The sequence below is a fragment of the Mus caroli genome, unplaced genomic scaffold, assembly GCF_978045245.1.
Source record: "Mus caroli unplaced genomic scaffold, Mus_caroli_1 scaffold_8, whole genome shotgun sequence".
Lineage (NCBI taxonomy): Eukaryota > Metazoa > Chordata > Mammalia > Rodentia > Muridae > Mus > Mus caroli.
The window spans coordinates 66,826,656-66,845,733 of NW_028227263.1; the positions used below are offsets into that span (position 1 = coordinate 66,826,656).

Sequence of the window (19,078 nt, forward strand, 5' to 3'; positions counted from 1 at the left end):
GGAGAGTTCTATCTTTACAAACCATTAGACACTTTTCTTTCTATTTTTGCCGAGCAAGAAGCGCAGGCTCAGAAGGGTTGAGGAACTTGCCGGGATTGCAGAGATTCAGGCTTCCCTTGCTGCAAATCTGACACCTAGCCCTACTCCGTCACACATTCTGGGAACTCCCCTAAGCCATTGCGGAACCACAGGGAGGTCCAAAAGGGCAGTCCATGGGGACCACTCTGTGGTTCTTCGTTGCTGTTCCGTCTTCTCCCTTCCTGCTCCCCGAGAAAATGTCCTTCCAGAACAGATCCCAAGAAAGATCTACATTCCTGAGTTTCAAGGCCGCCTTTTTGTATATTGATGTGTTTTGAGACAGAATCTCTGTATAGTACAGATAGGGACCGAACTCTCGATCTTTCTGTCTTAGACTATAAGGACATGAAGGACAGTAGTCATTCCAAAAGCTCCCTGTCACTGCACAAGGTCTGGCTGTCAGGAATGAGGCTCGGCCCCTTTAAATCCCAACTGGGAACGCCTCGGACGAGCAGCACGGTTCCGGGATCTGTTAACCCGGGAAGCTGGTGCTGCAACGACCTCCAAAGCTCCTGTCCCCGAGGTGCCCCGCCCTACGCGCCGGTTGCTTCCTGGAGCCGCAGGGCCTCAGCGTGGGGAAAATGAGCCGCATCTACCAGGATAGCGCCCTCCGCAACAAGGCGGTGCAGAGCGCGCGCCTGCCGGGAACCTGGGACCCTGCCACCCACCAAGGGTAGGATGTACTCTGTCCATCCCGTTGCTGGCCAGAGATGGGTTACACTTTCTTCTGCGGCTGGCCAGGGGTGGGCTGTACTCTGTCTACCGGGCCTGGGACTTTGCTGCTGGCCAGAGGTGGGCTGTGTTTCCCTCCCCTTCCCACACTGTTAGCCAGACGTGGACTGGGCAAGGGAACTGCCAGGATTGGCTGTGTCCGGGCCCTGGCCCCTGCTATGGCCAGCGGTTGTGGCCTGGGAGCATCCCTGGGGCCTGGGCTCCCTGGAACATCCCTGAGGCCTCTGTCGAACTCAGGATCTGAGTCCTGCTCAGAGATTGATGGGGGGTGGAGGTGTAGGGGGCACTGGGGGAGAGAAACTGGGGTTGCCAAAACCACTCCAGGCATCCAGCTGGCTCTTCCCAAGGTCCCTGGCCAACACACAGTGGGAAGACAGATAAACTTGAAATTCCCGCCTGCACGAATATCCACTGGAGGGACGCCCAGACTCCCAAATGGAACTACAGAGGCGGTGCTAGAGTTCCCACTGACCTCCGTCTTTCCCCCACACCAGGGCTCCAAACTCTAGCCATCTGTCACACTGCATCACTGGTGACCAGTTTGTAGTGTGGCAGGAACAATAGAGGGAGGGTGGGAATATCCGGAGGGTAATAAGCAGGATGGACAATTTCATTTACAGTCAGAAACAACAAGAATTATTCTATATGAAAGAAGCCAGGTCCAGAAAACCAAAATATTGCGTCATCTAGGAAGTGAAATCTAAAGTCCAACTCATAAGGTCTCCAGTGGAGCAGGTTCAGTCAAAGGGGAATAAGTTCTGAGGATATAATGTATACAGGGGACTCAAAACTGCTTGTAAGTCCAGCTGTTGGGGATTTGGTTCCCTCTCTAGACCCCACAGGCACCAGTACACACCAGTATACATGCTTATACTCACACAGACACACATACTTCCACATAAATAAAAAATAATAAAAGCATCCAGGTGTGATGGCTCACAACCTTAATCCCAGTACTTGGAAGGCAGAGGCAGGTTGGTCTCTGAGTTCAAAGCAGTTTGGTTTACTTAGTGAGTTCCAGGGCAGCTAGAGATACATAGGGAAATCTTGTCTTTAAAAAAAAAGGGGAAGGGGGTGCTGGAGAGATGGCTCAGCAGTGGGAATTACCACTCAAACCATACATACACCAACCTTAGTTAAGCAAGAACAGTTTATTGAACACCCATCATAATACTGGACGTCCAGGTCCACAGGAAGGAAAAACCTACCAGTCTGTCCTCAGGGCAGGCTTTTTATAGGAAAAACCAGGTTCAAAAGTTTTAAGGCAAGCCGGGCAGTGGTGGCGTATGCCTTTAATCCCAGCACTCGGGAGGCAGAGGCAGGTGGATTTCTGAGTTTGAGGCCATCCTGGTCTATAGAGTGAGTTCCAGGACAGCCAGGACTACACAGTCTTGAAACCCTGTCTCGCAAAACCAAAAAAAAAAAAAAAAAAAAAAAAAAAAAAAAAAAAAAATTGAAGGCAAGCAGTGAAGTGGTACAACACTTTTTTTTTTTCGAGACAGGGTTTCTTTGTGTAGCCCTGGCTGTCCTGGAACTCACTTTGTAGACCAGGCTGGCCTCAAACTCAGAAATCTGCCTGCCTCTGCCTCCCGAGTGCTGGGACTAAAGGCATGCGCCGCCACGCCCGGCATGGTACAACATTTTTGGCTAACATGACAGACTACTATCAGCCAGCCTTTAAGCTGACTGGTCCTGAGTGAGGTGAGAGGGGTGGTGGATAGAAGAATTTCAGAACATTGACATAACAGGGACAAGTGATTCGGCCTGAACTTTTTGGCTTATTAGTAACACTCTTTAGTGTCAGCTATGGATGATTACTTCTGAGAAATAAGAGTCTAGGAATCTGAACTGAATTTCACCTTAAGAGCAAAACGGAGACTGAATACAAAATGGTTACAGTTATGTTAAAAGGAACAGGCCGCAACACTCCCAAATTTGCTTAAAAGTGTAGGATCATTTATTTATTTACAGCATTTTTGCTATGTATTAAAGGCTTGGCTTGAACTCACAGTGTCGCCCAGGCTAGGCTTGAACTCAGAGCAATCCTCCTTCCCTAGTGCACGGATTACAGATGTGCGTGGTCAAACCCAGCTGTAAAAAATATGCTTTACGTTTAGTCAGTGCTTCATAGTTTACATTTACCTTTGCGTTCATGACCTCAGGCTAGCCCAGCACCAGAGGAACACAGTGAGGCAGCTGTTTGCTCCTCCTTTGTGGGTGAGAATCCTGAGGGGTTGGTCGTAATGATTCCTGAGGCATCTGTGGTGGTAGGGAGACATCTCTTGGCCTTGGCATAGAACCTTCTCTTGGGAAGGTTCTTTGAAGCTATGGAGGTTCTGATGGTGGAAGCAGAGTGTGGTTGCTTTGTTCCAGGCCTTCTCAGAGACAGGTGACAAGGAGACTGGGGTGAGACTTGTTTCTGTCTCAGCGCAGATTCTCACCCAGGCCATTAAACCCGAGGATGGCTTTCTTGAGGACTGACAATGAGCATCCTTTCTTATCCCCAGGGGAAATGGCATCTTGCTGGAGGGGGAGCTCGTGGATGTATCTCGGCACAGCATCTTGGATGCCCAGGGCAGGAAGGTGAGGCTGTATCCTGGTTGGCCCTCCCAGAGTCTCCTCCCTCACCCACATGATATCTCCTTTGCTGGGTTAAGATCCGTTACTGAGGTCACAGAACAGATTGCTACAGCCAAGTAGGACTGGTAAAAGGGGGACTTAGCCTTGCAGTGGGTAGCAGGCAGATGAGAGGGACTACATGGTTCTTGCAAGAAGAACCTCTGCTACAACTGAAAAGACAGACAGGCCCCCAAACCCAGTCTAGCCTGAATATACAGACCTCATGCTGACATCCAGGTTAGCAGCTCCTGTACGACCTTCTGTCTGTGCTTCACAGCCTCTTCAGGATATGTTCATAGCCCACACAGTCCAGGTGTCCATGGGCACTCACAGCTGTACCAGCCCACATCCCTTCTGGGTCCTTTCAGACAGCCTCTTCTAGCGCTGACCACACTGTCTCCTGGGTCCTTGGTCTCTAAATCTCAGCTTAGCATCAGGCCCTCCCAAGGTGGGCTGGGGCTGAGAGGCCTGATTCTTCATTCAGCCTTGTCTCTCTCTCTCTCTCTCTCTCTCTCTCTCTCTCTCTCTCTCTCTCTCTCTCTCTCTCTCTCTCTCTCAGACAGGGGTTTCTCTATGTAGCCCTGGCTATCCTGGAACACCATTTCTAGAGCAGGCTGGCCTTGACCTTAAGAGCTCCCCTTCCCTCTGCCGGGATTCTAGGTGTGCACCATCATGCTTCAGTATATGCATTTGTGTTATACTCCATGAGAGCAGTCATGCTACTGGCTGGTCGTTTTCATGCCCAGAGATCTTGCCACAACTCTCTGCTCTTTAGATTGCAAGTCAGTAGGGGGACACACCGATCTGGAGTCTCCACTCAGCCTGCCCAGGAGAGCTGTACCAAGCTGGTCTGCCTCAGCTAGCCTGGTGCAGGCAGGTGTTCACCCAGACCCTTTCCAGATGTGTCTCTTGTGCCCTTAACTCTTGACGATACATACGGCAGAAGCCATGTCCTCTTCCATTTTGTCACTGGTTCCTTGTAATGTCCCTGAAAAGACATGTCATGCTATTCCAAGAAAGGGGAAACTGAGGCATACAGAGCTTGGAGTGATTTGCCCCACTGCTGTGTCTGTGGGAATAGCAAGGAGACTGCCCTCCTTGAGTTCATGGCCTTTCTGAGGCTTGCTGGCTACTTCGATCCTGCCTTGTGGCCTGTAGGGACCTTGGTACTTGGATTAAAGTTACAGGTCATTGGCTGTGTGGAAGCCTTGGAGTCAGGCCTTTTGTTGTCCTGCCATGGCTTTTGTAGCATGCTATATGTGACTCTAGTAAGTATAAAAATGTATAAAATGAACAAGTATTTAAACGAGGCATCTGTCCAGCCTATGCAGCAGGGTAGCAACGGGGATGGGATTCTGGAGCTGAGGGTGAGGTGGGCAGAGGCTGCAGGGAGAGCCTGGGCTACGTGTTTTGGGTATGCTGGGATTCGGGTAGGGAGTGAAGGAGTCCCCTCACCCTTTCTTTGCCTCATCCAGGAACGCTACTATGTGCTGTATATCCAGCCCAGTTGTATCCACAGGCGTAAGTTTGACCCCAAGGGAAATGAAATTGAGCCCAACTTCAGTGCCACCAGGAAGGTGAACACAGGCTTCCTCATGTCATCTTACAGTAGGTATCCTGGGCTCTTCCTTTTCTAATAGCCTTCCAAGAGGAATGTTAGAGTTTCTGGCTTGAGCATCCCTTGTTGGATTCCTTCCCCTGAGGCCCTCAGAATTCCCCAGTATCCCATGTTAGTCCTGGGAGCCAGACTTGCATTCCTTTTTTTTTTTTTTTTTTTTTTTTTTTTTTGGTTTTTCGAGACAGGGTTTCTCTGTATAGCCCTGGCTGTCCTGGAACTCACTCTGTAGACCAGGCTGCAGGCTGGCATTCCTAATGGCTTCCATCTCCTGAAGTCTGGCAGAATCATCCCCAGGCTTGGCTTCCGGCTCCGACTATCACTGTGCGGGGAGCAGGCCAGGTCCCAGCAGTCTCTCTCGGTTCTCCTACTGGATGTTTGATTTTTGGCTCTCAGTCTATCTGTGAAGCATATTAGTTACTTTTCTTGTTGCTACGACAAAATGCCTGACAAACCAACTTTAAAGAAGAAAGGGTTTATGTGACTGCCACAGCAGGAAGTCAGACAAGCCCTGGGGACACTGTGCTGGGCACAGTGGTATTCATGTAAGCTTTCAGCAACCTTATAGATGGCTGTTTCTCGGTAAGCCCCACCTGCAGGCTTACCTCTTGGCTTCCTCCCTGAGCTCCTGGGAGTTGCCTGGAGTAGGCCAGTAGAGGGTGCTGACCACAGGCTGGCTGCTGGATCTAGAACAGAGTCTCAGTGGGAAGGCAGTGGGTGTTTGAATGCTGCCCCAGCTAAGTCTTGGTTTCTCTCACCACTGAAATGGGAATAACGAAAGCAGAGACCCCTGCTGAGAGTGGCTGGAAGCCAGACACTGTGCTAACTGCTCAGCTTCTCAGCTTGCTTTTTCTCTTCTTTTCTTTTCTTTTTTTCATCTACATTGCACGCCATTTTTATCCTCATTCTCCAAGGACAAAGAGAAAGATCACTTGTCCTAGATTGTGCCAGAATCTAGATTTACTCCAGGTAGCCTGGCTCCAGAGTCCAGGCAACGACGCCTCTGCTGTGGGATTCTCTGATGAGTAGCAGGACAGATGTCCTTACCAGCTCCTGAAGATCCTCAGAGAATGTTTATCCTCCGGGAACACTAACCCTCCTGCACCATATGCTCTACAGAGGTGGAAGCCAAGGGCGACACAGACCGGCTCACCCTGGAGGCGCTGAAGGGCCTGGTAAATAAGCCCGAGCTGCTGGAGTTGACAGAGAGCCTCACCCCAGACCAGGCGGTGGCATTCTGGATGCCTGAGTCAGAGATGGAGGTCATGGAACTCGAACTGGGGACTGGAGTGCGGTTAAAAACTCGGGGTGATGGTCCCTTCATAGGTGAGCAGTGTGACTTGTTTTGCCTGTTCCAATAGCTTCTGGGGCCCCTGGCCACCTTTCAGAGGCTCCCCTTCTCTTTTGCTTAGAGCAATGGGAGAAGGCCAGGTCGGGTTTCCCACAGGACATGACCTGTGATTTTGAGATTTACTCCCAAATCTGTGGCCAACTGCTCTGGGGCAATTAGACTAGATCTACTATATCCCAGGGTATCCTCTAACTCCTTGCTTCCTGTGGCTAACCCTTATTCTCTAATGGTGTGGGAGTCCCACCAAAAATCTTAGTGGTCACACCAGAGAACAACCCAGACTTAGAGGACTTAGAATGAAGGGCCATACGCTGACCAATCTACAAGAAGAAAGGCCATTGAATTTCTCTTCTTTCAGATTCCTTAGCCAAACTGGAGCTGGGGACAGTGACCAAGTGTAATTTTGCTGGTGATGGAAAGACGGGAGCTTCCTGGACAGACAATATCATGGCCCAGAAGTCTTCAGAGAGGAACACAGTAGAGATCCGAGAGCAAGGAGATGGGGCAGAGGACGAGGAATGGGTAGGTGAAGAGGGCAGCTGTGGAACTGGCCCGGCACTGTTGTGTCTCCTGGTGGGAGTTTATACATACAGGTAGGGTTGAGGGCAAAGGAATAGAAGGCGAGATAAATTTTGTGTGCTTCCCAAGAGGGTGTTAGCATCAGGAAATTAAGAGAAGGTGACAACCTAAGGCTTTTCTTACTGGAGGAGCTGACCTGCCCTATGGATGGACACAAAGCCCCAGAGATGTATAAAAGCAAGGGTGGGAAGAAAAGATTACAGAAGGAACCAGGGACTCTCCTTTAGTTTGGAAACATTCCTCTTGTAGTGCTACACTCATCATGGGCTGGCCCTGGGGCAACCACATGGTTTTTCTCCTCCTTAGTCTAGACTGGGAAGCACTAATGCCTCCTGGGCCGAGGGTTAGCATCCTACTTAGTTTGTGGCTTTTATTTAGTTGTTCATCTGAAGTGTAGTCACTTAAAGATTTGAATTGATACCTAAAGCCTCCAAATAAAGTAGGTAGAGCAAAGAAGCTGCAGAAAAATGGGGGATTTACCTCAGACATTGACCAAAGGTGAGAGGAGTGAGTGTGGTGGGTCTGGGCTCCCAGCTGACAAGTGGTGGGGTTGCTGGATGGGCTCTGGAGCCAGCTCTGAGGAGGTGAGGCCAAGGCAGTGGCTGAGGGTCCTCTGAATACCACAGGCCCAGACCCTCACCTGAAGATAGCCAGAAGACTGTTATGAATTCAGCCTTACTCACAGCCCTTGACTGGGCCTCTTTGTCTTGTCTCCAGGATGACTGAGGTGCCTCCTCAACTAGACCAGCATCTGGGATGGTGTCGCTGAGAAGTGGCCACACCAACTTCTACCTTGGAGAGATCAGGTTGTCAAGCAGAATATCATTGAACACCCTCTGATGAAATCAAACCCAAGACCTCAGTACTCACCAAGGGTCTCCAGGCTATGGCTTTTGTATGTCTGTGGCCCTCTTTGGATGCAAGGCTAGCATTCCTAGACCTATCTCCAGTATTCCTTTCTCTAGGTAGCTGGCATGGACTAGATGAGTCCTCCAAGGTACACAATTGACAAAGGCTCCTTGTCTGAGTCCAGAGGGACTCAGGGGGTAAGAGCGCCGGCTCTTTCCAATCCTGCAGTTTTCTTTCTTTGCTTTCTACCCTGTGCCAGCTTCTTCTTGTGCCTCTGTTCTCCTGTTCCAGTCTTCCTCTGTCTGTTCTTCCCTGTCCCACACCACTTCTTTATTTCTATTCAGCTCTGTGCCTCTGTGGGCTTTCCTGCCTTAGATCTCTGTCTTAGGGCTCTTACTGCTCCGATGAAACCCGACAACCCAAAGCAACTTGGGGAGGCAAGGGTTTATTTCACTCACAGATCCACAGAACAGTTCATCACCAGTAAAGCAGTGAGGGCAGGAGCTCAAGCAGGGCAGGAACCTGGAGGCAGGAGCAGAGACCATGGTGTGCTGCAAACTGGCTTGCTCTGTTTGCTTTCTTCTAGAACCCAGGACCACCAGCTCAGTAATGGCATTACCTAGAATGGGCTGGGCCGGGGTACTCTAGCTTCTGTCAGGTTGACATAAAGCTAGTTATCACAGACCTATCTGGCTGCTGTCCTAAAGATGCCGTTTTTGGGAAGGCCTACAGCCTTCCCAGCTGTGTCTAGCTGGTCCCAGGTCCTGACTCATTCCACTGAGCCAACTTTTTATATTTTTAAAATATTTTCTTTTTAATAAATAGTGCTGGTGGTTAAACCTAGTGCCCCACGCTTCCTGGTGAGTGATCCACCACAGTCTACACCAACAAGTCCCAGACCGTCTGCTTTGGTATGACTCATCTTGTTGTTTTTGTACTTGGAGAACTTCTTAGGAGTGAGTACTGTTCAGGAAAGAATTCCTCCACGACTGGGGTCTTGTCTCGTGTTTAAGGTCTTCTAGCTGAGTCACAATCCTAGACGAGAACCTCAGTCTTAGTGTGCCCCTGCTCAGCCCTGTGACAAGATCTAGAACGGAAGTCTACGTGTCTTGAGTGTGACCATGGCAGGTGTATGCATCCTGCCTGATCCTGGGAAGAAGGGTGAGGGAGGACAGGGATTACTGATCTGACTTCATGGTTCAAACTCAATGACAGATGCTTTCTGTGACCGGTACTGACAACACTGAGTTCTTCCTGATGCTAGTGCTTATGTTAAGTACTTGGAGTACTCTGTCACAACAACCCTATGATGTACATAGGATAAATATCCCCATTTTGGATACATAAGACTGAAGCTTTGAGGCTCTATGAATAGTATCTATTGCCAGAGAAAGGAATTTACATCCAGGCAGTCAGTTTCAAAGGCTACATTTCCTTTTTCAGAGGGAGGAGCACATACATTACAGGTTGACCTTGAATTTGCTGTGTTGCTGAGGATGACCTTGACCTTCTGAGACTCCTGCCTTTACCTGCCCAGGGCTGGGATTACAAGCATGCATCCAAATGCCTGGTTTATGTGGTGCTGGGGCTCACACTCAGGGCTTTGGGTATACTAGGCAGGCACCCTGCCACATCCCCAGGCCTGAAGTCCACACCCCCACTCCACCCCCACTCTTTTTCTTTTTGAAGGAAGGTTTCAGTATATACTCCTGGCTGGCCTTGAACTACAGAAATCTGCTTACTTCTGCTTTCTGAATGCTGGGATCAAAGTCTACATTTCTGATCACCAGACTTCTGCTTCCACATGCAAACCACAGAGGAGGAAGAGAGGTTCAAGCAGGGCAGACAACTAACTCTTCAGTTCCTAAGGGGAGGAGCCAGGATTCAAGTTCAGAGCTTAGTCTCTTCCTTGTCCCCTGCCACAAAAGGTTTTTGGAAGCTGGGTGTGGTGACGCACGCCTTTAATCCCAGCACTTGGGAGGCAGAGGCAGGCTGATTTCTGAGTTCGAGGCCAGCCTGGTCTACAAAGTGAGTTCCAGGATAGCCAGAGCTATACAGAGAAACCCTGTCTCAAAAAAAAAAAAAAAAAAAAAAAAAAGTAAGAGGATATAGAATCACATCGTTGGTGTCCCCGTATCTGGGGTGTCTTACAGACTAGTCATGATGGGGCCTTACCCTTGAAGGTGGTGGGGAATGTGGTTATCCATAAGGGTATCAGGTGAGAGATCACTGTGCTTTGGTCTGCAGCAAAGACAGAGACAGAGAGTGAGAAAAGGGCTCATGCCCAGAGGTATTTAGAGAACAGAACCAAGTCCCAGGAAAGAGGAAGGAGTCAAGAAAGATGCTCATACTCTGATGTGCACAGCGCTGGGCTTCAGAAGGTTGTTTAGCCGTAGCCCAGCCTGAGGGGCTATGCTGAGATCAGACTCCCGGGGAAGGGGAAACCATGTGTTCTGTAGAAAAGAACAGGATCTCAAAGACAGGCCGGAAGCTCATGCCTAGAATTCCTGTGCTTGGGAGGCAGAGGTATAGACAGGGTTGCCATCAGTTTGAGGCTAGACAGAGCTACAGATTGAGACCCCACTTCACAAACCCAATACCAAAAACCACGCAAGCAAAAGAACATCAAAATGTTGGTAAGATAGCTTCGTGAGTCAAGTGCTTGGCCACCAAGCCTGAAGCTTGGTTCAGTCCTCAGAACTCACTTGGTGGGAGGGGGAACCAACTCCACCTTGTTTGCTGACTGTAGTACTCATGCACACAGCAGCATCTGGGCACCCCAACATACGCACGCACGCACACACACACACACACACACACACACGCAGGCAGGCACGCACGCACGCACACAAACACACGCAGGCAGGCAGGCAGGCACGCACACACGCAGGCAGGCACGCACGCACACAAACACACGCAGGCAGGCAGGCAGGCACGCACACAAACAAAAAAAGAAAAAGTAAAAGATTTCAGGCTTAGCAGTTAGAAAAACCGAGACAAAACCCTCTTCCCAGGACAGAAAGATGGCTTGGCTCAAACTGTGTGGGATCCCTAAATAGCTGGGAAAGACCCATATTTTCATTCTGTCTTGTTCATATTTGTTATTATCTTGGCTCTTTAACACATAATGTTTGGATGTTACTTTTCCCATTATTGTTATGGCATCACTGTCAAAACACATAGTCATGTTTTTGGGGGACTCTTTAGACCAGGCTGATCACAAATTCCTGGAGATCTGCCTGCGCTGGCTTCCACAGTGCTGGGGTCAAAGGCACTTACCACCATTCGACTCCTCACTGTATTTTTGATGGTTGAGAAACAAGATTCTAGAGTTAGATCACTGGGAATTGGCACCTGTAACATTCTTGTTAGATTACCAAATGGCTTCCAAGAAGGGTTGTTTTGCATCTATTGGTGGCGCACACCTTTAATCCCAGCACTCGGGAGGCAGAGACAGGCGGATTTCTGAGTTTGAGGCCAGCCTGGTCTACAAAGTGAGTTCCAGGACAGCCAGGGCTACACAGAGAAACTGTCTCGAAGAAAAAAAAAACCAAAACCAAAACCAAAAAGGATTGTTTCAGACTGCAGTCTCAGTATCAATGGAGGAGAGAAGCAATGCCATGCTACTTTGACCAGAATTGGGGAAGAAGATTTTGAATAAATATTTGATAAAGTGAAAATTCTTAAATATACTTTTATTTGCCTTTTCTTCTATTTATAGTGAAATTAAATGTTTTTCATTTCCTGCATCTATTTCTTTAAACAAAAAAGGTTTGGTTTTTTTTGTTTGTTTGTTTGTTTAGATTTATTAGTGTGTGTGTGTATGGAGGTCAGAGGACAATTAAGTTTGTTCTCTGATCATGTGGGTTCTGGGACTCCAAATCAGGTCATCAGGATTGGCAGCAAGCACCTTTACCTGCTGAGACAGCTCACTGGCCCCTGCGTCTTTTTCTTTTGTTACTCCCATTGAAGGGTGACTTCCAGCTTTTGCCTTTCTCCTGCCTCTGTCTCCTGAGTATCGCAGGCATGTGCTGGCATACCAGCTATAGTGCTGGAGACAGAATCCAGGGTTTTGTGTAAGCGCTCTGACACCTGTGCTACATCTTGAGCTGTATCATTATCATACACGTTTATTGCTATTAATGTTGTGTGTGAACTTGAGTGCACACGTGCCACAGCAATGAGAGACAAATTTTGGAAGCCAGTTCTCTCCTCTCTTGGGTTCTGGGCATTGAATTCAGTTTGTCAGGCTTAAAGGGTAAGTGAGTTTGCCTGTGCAGCCATCTCCCAGGTCCTTACTCTGTGGCCCTAACATATATGAAAGTATGAAAAAACTCAGCTGCTTTTTCTTCAGAGTGCTAATCGGTTATCTCAACAGCACTTGTGGAATTCCTTCCTACAGCCAAACTATGATACCCCCTACATCATATATTAAAATTATTTCAGGCCAAGGGCTTGGAAAGATGACTTCTCTTCCAAACAACTGGAGTTGCTCCCAGCATTCACTTCAGCTGCCTATAAACTCCAGCTCTAAGGTGGCCTCTTCTAGTCTCTGAGGGCACCTGAAGCAACATTCGGACACATACAACATAATGAAAATTAAATCTTTAAAATTGTTTACCACAGACTATTGTGTTACAGTTCAATAATACTTCCCCCTTTAATTATGATTTGAGGCTTGTGAGGTAAAGGCACTGCCAAGTCTGATGGCTTACATTAGATCTTTTACACAGCAGGAGAGAACTGACTCCCCAAATTGTCCTCTGATTTCCACACATGCACCGTTGCAGGTGCGTGGGTCCTCTCCAAAAAAACATATAAATGTAACTTTAAAACATACTTCAAATTATCCTGCTTGGTCTGATTGGTGGGCAAAGCTGGTTCCCTCTTGCCACTCTGTTTTAGAATTGTCTTTGACATTTCAGCCCAACATTTGAATCATTTTGTCCCACTTCAATGCAATAGTCATTTGAATTTTTATTTACTAAAATCCTAGGGATGTATGTGGTGGTGAAGGCTTTTAATCCCAGCATTTAGGGGCACAGAGGCAGGCGAATCTCTGAGTTCAAAGCCAGCCAGGGCGACACAGCGAGACTGTTTCAAAGAAAGATAACATAAAAACAAACAAACAAACAAACAAACAAACGAATAAATAAATAAATAAGAAAAGGTGAGACCAACCGTTCCTTTTACATGGGATTGGATGAGAGATCCCATGTGATGTCAACTTTCACCATCTAAAGGAGAGAATGACCATTTGCACTGGCAGACTTTTTGCCTAATTCACTGCAACATAAAGGCCTAGCTTTTGCTAGTCCAAGGTTAGAAGAAGCCACACCAACACCTACTGGTCCCTCAAACTGGCGCGGCTGCTGGCAGGAATTGCCAGTCTCGATGCTTGCTGCCGACACGGTTGGCTCCAGGATGGAACCAGAATGAGGGGCTCAGTCCCAGCCAGGCTTGGATTCGTTCCCAGGCTGGCAAAGGCGACCGTGCTCCTGGGCTTCTACAGCCGTGCTCCCCAGGAGAGCGCGCCGACCTCCCCGGGCCCCCAGAGCGGCCGGACCCTTTAGTGCTCGGTGCCCAGGGGTACGGAGACTAAGTTTCCGGGAGTAGCTTTCAGCGGGACACCAACAGGAAGTGTTCGTGTTGTGCCGGAAGAAGGTGCATTCTTGGAGCCGCTGGTGCCGAGAGAAGCGGGACCGGTAAAGATGATTCAGGCGATTCTGGTTTTCAACAACCATGGGAAACCGCGGCTGGTCCGCTTCTACCAGCGTTTTGTGAGTGCAGCCCGACCAACCATGCCCCTGCGGAGCACCCGAGACATCCCTTCCCCACGGCCCGCAGCCGCGCTCAGCAGCATCTCCTGCTCTGGCACAGTGCATGACCCACCCCCTTGCTCCTCCCTCATCCTTCCTGGAGCTTCGCTTTTTTGTGTTTTGTGACACTTTCCCTTGGGTCTTAGGGATAGACGCAGTACACAGTGTGCCGCATTGAGATCTTGGGTGACAGGAGCCTCTGTCTTTTAAGTTTTTTGTTTCTGTATTTTTTTGTTGTTTTTTTTTTTTTTTTTAAATTGATGAGGGTAGTTTTGTGATGATCTGGTCGTTGGGTTCTTTTAAGTTTATATTTTCTCAAGGGCATGGAGAGAAGTTCTTTCCTGGAATCACTTGCTTCAGCATTGGCTGGCACTTATCAGGGTTGGGCTACTTTTTATCCAGTAAGGTTGCAGAAAGTCTCTTTTAAAACTAGGGGGAAATGAGCTATTACAAGATGCCAGTTGTAGTGGTGCACACCTCAAAGCTCAGAACTCGGGAGATGGAGGTGAGAGGATCAGGACTTCAAAGTTATCCTCAGATACACAGCTAGTTCTAAGCCAGCTTGAGCTACACCAGACTGCATCTTAAGAAATCAAATAATTAAACAAATGCCATCATGGAATGAATGCCTTGGCAATGTTCATGCACATTTGAATTTTCTGGAAACATTTCCTTTGGGGAAACGTAAATGCCGTTCTTTGCCTTCTGTACCTCAATATTTTATTCGTGGTTAGGTTTTAAAATATCCTTCTGAGAGACTGGTTCCGTCTGAGAGGGAATAAAATCAGAAGACTTTCAGGCTTCAGCCCCACCTTTTCTACACGTTAAGAAATGTCTCACCGGGCAGTTGTGGCGCACACCTTTAATCCCAGCACTTGGGAGGCAGAGGCAGGCAGATTTCTGAGTTTGAGGCCAGCCTGGTCTACAAAGTGAGTTCCAGGACATCCAGGGCTTTACAGAGAAGCCTTGTCTTGAAAAACAAACAAACAAACAAAAAGAAATGTCTCTGGGCCTTTTATTCCTTTTTTCATCATAAATGAAAAGATACTTGCTTTTTAAAATAGGATTTTCCAACTACGTTTTTAAATAGAACACTGAATACAGCTTCAATTTTTTGTTGTTGTTTTTGTTTTTCAAGACAGGGTTTACAACTTCAATTTGCACGTGCATTTGTTTCTCCTAGTTTCTAAGTTTCATTGAGCTAAAAATCACTATACAGCTACTTAATGTATGCAGTTTAGTGGCATCTGCCACAATTTGAGAACATTTTTATCTCTACTAAAGAAACTTACCGTTAATGATCAACTACCCTGTTTGCAATCAACTGCCCTGTCCCTAAGCAAGCAAAACCAAACGCAACCAACCACCAAAAGAGATCATCCTGGAGTTACAGGCATGCACCACTGTGTTCTGCTGGTCATCTGTATTTCCCAGTAATTGCTCTGAACATTCATGCGTTGAGTTTTAGTATGGACATTTCTTTTTATTTCTCCTGACTTTATATGTAGTAGAATCATTAGGCCACATAATAACTAAGTGGGAAACTGGGAAAGTGTTTTCCTAGTTGTTGTGTATTGCTATCAGCGATGTATCAGTATCCCAATGTCTTTATGTCTCCTTCTGAACTAGGGAGGGGTTCAGAGCCTCCCTCACTCTAGGCAGTCCTCCACCACTGAGCTGTATAGTCCTAGCCACGCTGTCTTTATTGAAGGCATTTTAGTGGATGAAAATTGATCTCCTTTTGAAATGGTTTTGATGTCTATCTAGTTTCTATAGTGACTAAGGATGCTGAACCTGTCTTGTGCTTATTGTATATCTCTATCTGATACAGATCATATATACATATGATCAGATATAGATCATATAGATCATAGAATTGTTTACGAACTGCTGGAGTGAGACTGCCTTGAAAATTGCAGTGTAGTAAAAAGACAGGACGGGTTGTTAAAGTAACCGGGGCATGTAAGCAGTCAGTCGGCGGTTTGCCTTTTTGGTGAGCCAGTGGTAAGTTGGCCTCCTCGTTTGATACCGCCACCCCATCCCCACTGTTTGCCAGGTCCACCTGTAGGTAGATAAAGGCTTTAGCTGGAAAGATGTTTTGTCAGTTTGCACTGATGCTTAGTGAGCGTTGTGTTTCTGAGCACACAGAGTTCATCGTTGACAACAGCCTAGCAAATGTGAGCTTGGTGTGCTGTTCCCATGGAAACCAGGAAGCTCGTGATTGATTTGGTCCAGTTTGTGGGGCAGTGATTAGCAAGTTTGCATTCCTACATTCAGTAGATACCGAGAGGTTTTCAGAACGCACACTGAGCCAACCATTTCCTCCCAGTGTTTAGTTACCTGTTTTTGTTTTGTTTTTTGTTTTTGTTGTGTGTGTGTGTGTGTGTGTCCCTCCACCCCTCCTAATAGCTTTTAAAGAACTGGCCATTTCAAAGCTAAGTTCAGTAGTATAGTATGAAACTTTTTTTAATGTATTTTTCTGGTTTAAGGAAGATTGAAGGTGAACATTTTTCTTAGTTATGCAGTCCAGAGTGTAGTCCCTAGACCTGAAGCACTGCTGTTTGAGGGAGCTTGATAGAGCAAGAGTCTCGGGCCCCCACCCAGGCAGAGTAAAGCCGAAGTGCATTTAAACATCATCCCCAGCCGACTGATCACACACACCATGAGAGAAGACTGACCAGAGGGCTTACATTACTCATAGATTTACTTATTTTAAGTGTATGAGTATTTTGCCTGCATGTATGTGTGTACTACATGTGTACCTGGTGCCCTTGGAGGTTAGAAGATGGCATTAGATTCCTTGTAACCATGTTTATTGATGGTTATCAGCCATCACCTGGCTACTGGGAATTGAACCCTGGTCCTCTGAAGGAGCAACAAATCCTCTTAATGGCTGAATCAATTCTCCAGTTCCTGATCTAGAAGGTTTTGTTGTTGTTTGTTTGTTTGTTTGTTTTCCAAGACAGGGTTTCTCTTTGTGGCCCTGGCTGTTTTGGAACTCACTGTAGACCAGGCTGGCCTCGAAATCTCAGAAATCCACCTGCCTCTGTCCCCCAAGCACTGGAATTAAAGGCGTGCACCACCATTACCAGGTTCTGATCTAGAAGTTTTAACTACTTCGTTTCTGCCTGGTTTCTTCCTTATCTTGTCTGTCTGTTTGTTTTGAGACAGGTTCTCACTCCATATCTCTGGCTGAACTGGAACTTACTGTGTAGACCAGGCTGTCATTGAACTCAGAGATCCATCCCTCTGCCTCTTCAAGTGCTATTATTAAAGCACTACCACGCCCGACTTTCCCCCCTTATCCAGGGTCTCACCTTCTTCCTAAGTGCTAGGCTTAGACACATGGTCCTCTGCAGTGAGTCTCCTTTCTCCTCCCCTCTCTACCCCACCTCCTTCTGTTTTGTTTTGTTGAGATGAGGACTGACCCTGTGGTTCAGGCTGGCCAGCAATTTACCATATAAACCAGGCTGTCCTCCTCCTTAGTGACCGTCCTGTCTTAGGTAACCTTGCAGCCTTGCAGGAGTGAGCCACCATACATGGCTTTTAAAAAAAAAAAAAAGTGTGCCATACCTAGTATTAAACTCTTACATACAAGTGGAAATCAAATGTGATTAATCATGTGCTTCATTCACTGTTGAGGTATCTCAAGATTACAAGCGACTCTTAAATGAAAAGTGGGTTTTTTTTTTTTTTTTTTTGGAGTTTTGTTCAGATGTCCCAAATTCAGATCTGTAAATACATTTTCTCTTTTCCCAGTAACCCTTTGTCTGTGAGTAAAACAGCATCTTATATGTAGTACTGGTATTAAAGTAAAAATGACAACGTTATCTTTGAGACCGCGTGATTACATCTTGACCTTCATACAGCTCTGGAGCTTTGGGAGTAGTTAAACACCCAGTATTGATGTCAGAGGGTTGGGTCAGATTAAAAACAAAGATCGAGGGTTTTTGTGAGATGATGGATTCTGCTTCCTCGTTTGATTCTGAGCCTGCCTGTAAGATATGAAGGCTTGTGACGGAAATACCGAGGTCAATAAGGCCACGTTAATCACTGTAGCCTTGAAAACAAGGCTTCCCATCGTCACCCTCTGCTGAGTGCTTATGCGTGAGCCTTTCCAGTTGTGCCCCATGTGGAAGCCCTTCCTTCCTTTATTGATTGATTGATTGTGCATTGGTGTGAGAGTGTCAGACCCCCGGAACTGGAGTTACAGGCAGTTGTGAGCCTACATGTGGGTGCTTGGAATTGAACCTGGGTCCTCTGGAAGAGTACCCAGTGCTATTCATTGCTGATCTCTCTAGTCCAGAAGTCCTTCTTTATGTATCTGTTCGTAGTGATGGGTGCACATTTTCCTCACATGCCCCCTGACTCTTCTTTTTGTCGTTGTTCCATAGCCAGAAGAAATTCAACAGCAGATTGTTCGAGAGACTTTCCATCTGGTCCTCAAGCGAGATGACAACATCTGTAACTTCTTAGAAGGTGGAAGGTAAACCATCAGCTTCAGGTGGCTGTCTCCCTACTCCCCAGCTCCACTTTGGGTGGTCTTCGTCACTTTCATTTTTCTAGTACACGCAGGGGTCCCTGGCTGCCTGGTGCCGCACAACCTGTTCTTTTGTTTGGTGGGGGTTGCAGGGCTTGGGGTCGGACACAACTAGGTTTCTCTGTATAGCCCAGACTAGCCCTGAACTCAGAAATCTGCTTGCCTCCTAGTGCTAGGATGAAAGGTGTGCACCACTACAGACCCATATACCCTGTTCTTAGCATGGGCTGCTCAGGAAGACACCTGATTCTCTGAGAAACACCTGCACTGAGCTTCAGCCATCACGGAATTTTTTTTCTTTCTCTTTTTATATATTTTGTTTATTTCTATTTTATGTGCATTGGTGTTTTGCCTGCCTGTGTCTATGTGAGGGTGTCAGAGCCCCTGGAATTGGAGTTACAGACAGTTGTGAGCTGCCATGTGGGTGCTGGGAATTGAACCTGAATCCTCTGGAAGAGCAGACAGTGCTCTTAACCGCTGAGCTATCTCTGTAGCCCCTGGTCATCACTCTGAAGTATGGTCATTTGCAAGAGAAAGGCAAAGAAGGAGTCAGGGGGCCTCAAGTTCCCTGTCCACACTCAGTTGCCATCCACGTGGAAATGCCTGCTCTTCTTCGTTAGGCCCATCCCATCCTTTGGTGCAGGGTTTCTTTGATAAGTTTACCTTAGATTTGGGTTCTCAACTGCTACTACTGTCTTCCAGTTTGATTGGTGGCTCTGACTACAAACTGATTTACCGGCACTATGCCACCCTCTACTTTGTGTTTTGTGTGGATTCATCAGAGAGTGAACTTGGGATCTTGGACCTCATCCAGGTATGTGTAGTCATAGACTAATGGCAACAACTTTCTGAGTTTGCATGGGGCCGTGGGGGGCATTCAGTAATCATCCTGTTGG

At 47.4% G+C, this 19,078-nt stretch overlaps 2 protein-coding genes across 2 annotated transcripts in view; both read left to right on the forward strand.

The window, feature by feature from the left end:
• Positions 1-534: 534 nt before the first annotated feature.
• Positions 535-8,666, forward strand: Arpin (actin related protein 2/3 complex inhibitor). The gene is made up of 6 exons (XM_021166885.3): positions 535-751; positions 3,318-3,393; positions 4,905-5,037; positions 6,164-6,370; positions 6,754-6,917; positions 7,692-8,666. The coding sequence occupies exons 1-6, from the start codon at positions 660-662 to the stop codon at positions 7,698-7,700; spliced, it is 681 nt and encodes a 226-aa protein (XP_021022544.1). The 5' UTR covers positions 535-659; the 3' UTR covers positions 7,701-8,666.
• Positions 8,667-13,449: 4,783 nt separating this feature from the next.
• The window catches only part of Ap3s2 (adaptor related protein complex 3 subunit sigma 2), a 44,039-nt gene continuing 38,410 nt past the window's right edge, over positions 13,450-19,078 (forward strand). Inside the window, exons 1-3 of the mRNA XM_021166886.3 lie at positions 13,450-13,603; positions 18,037-18,128; positions 18,885-18,996. Coding sequence (XP_021022545.1) covers positions 13,535-13,603; positions 18,037-18,128; positions 18,885-18,996 — 273 coding nt within the window. The 5' untranslated portion in view covers positions 13,450-13,534. The remainder of the gene's footprint in view (positions 13,604-18,036; positions 18,129-18,884; positions 18,997-19,078) is intronic.

Coding starts and splice junctions, on each gene's coding strand:
- Arpin (XM_021166885.3), top strand. CDS start 660: ATGAGCCGCATCTACCAGGATAGCGCCCTCCGCAACAAGGCGGTGCAG. Junction 752..3,317: donor GACCCTGCCACCCACCAAGG/GTAGGATGTACT, acceptor TCTTATCCCCAG/GGGAAATGGCATCTTGCTGG. Junction 6,371..6,753: donor GGGTGATGGTCCCTTCATAG/GTGAGCAGTGTG, acceptor CTCTTCTTTCAG/ATTCCTTAGCCAAACTGGAG.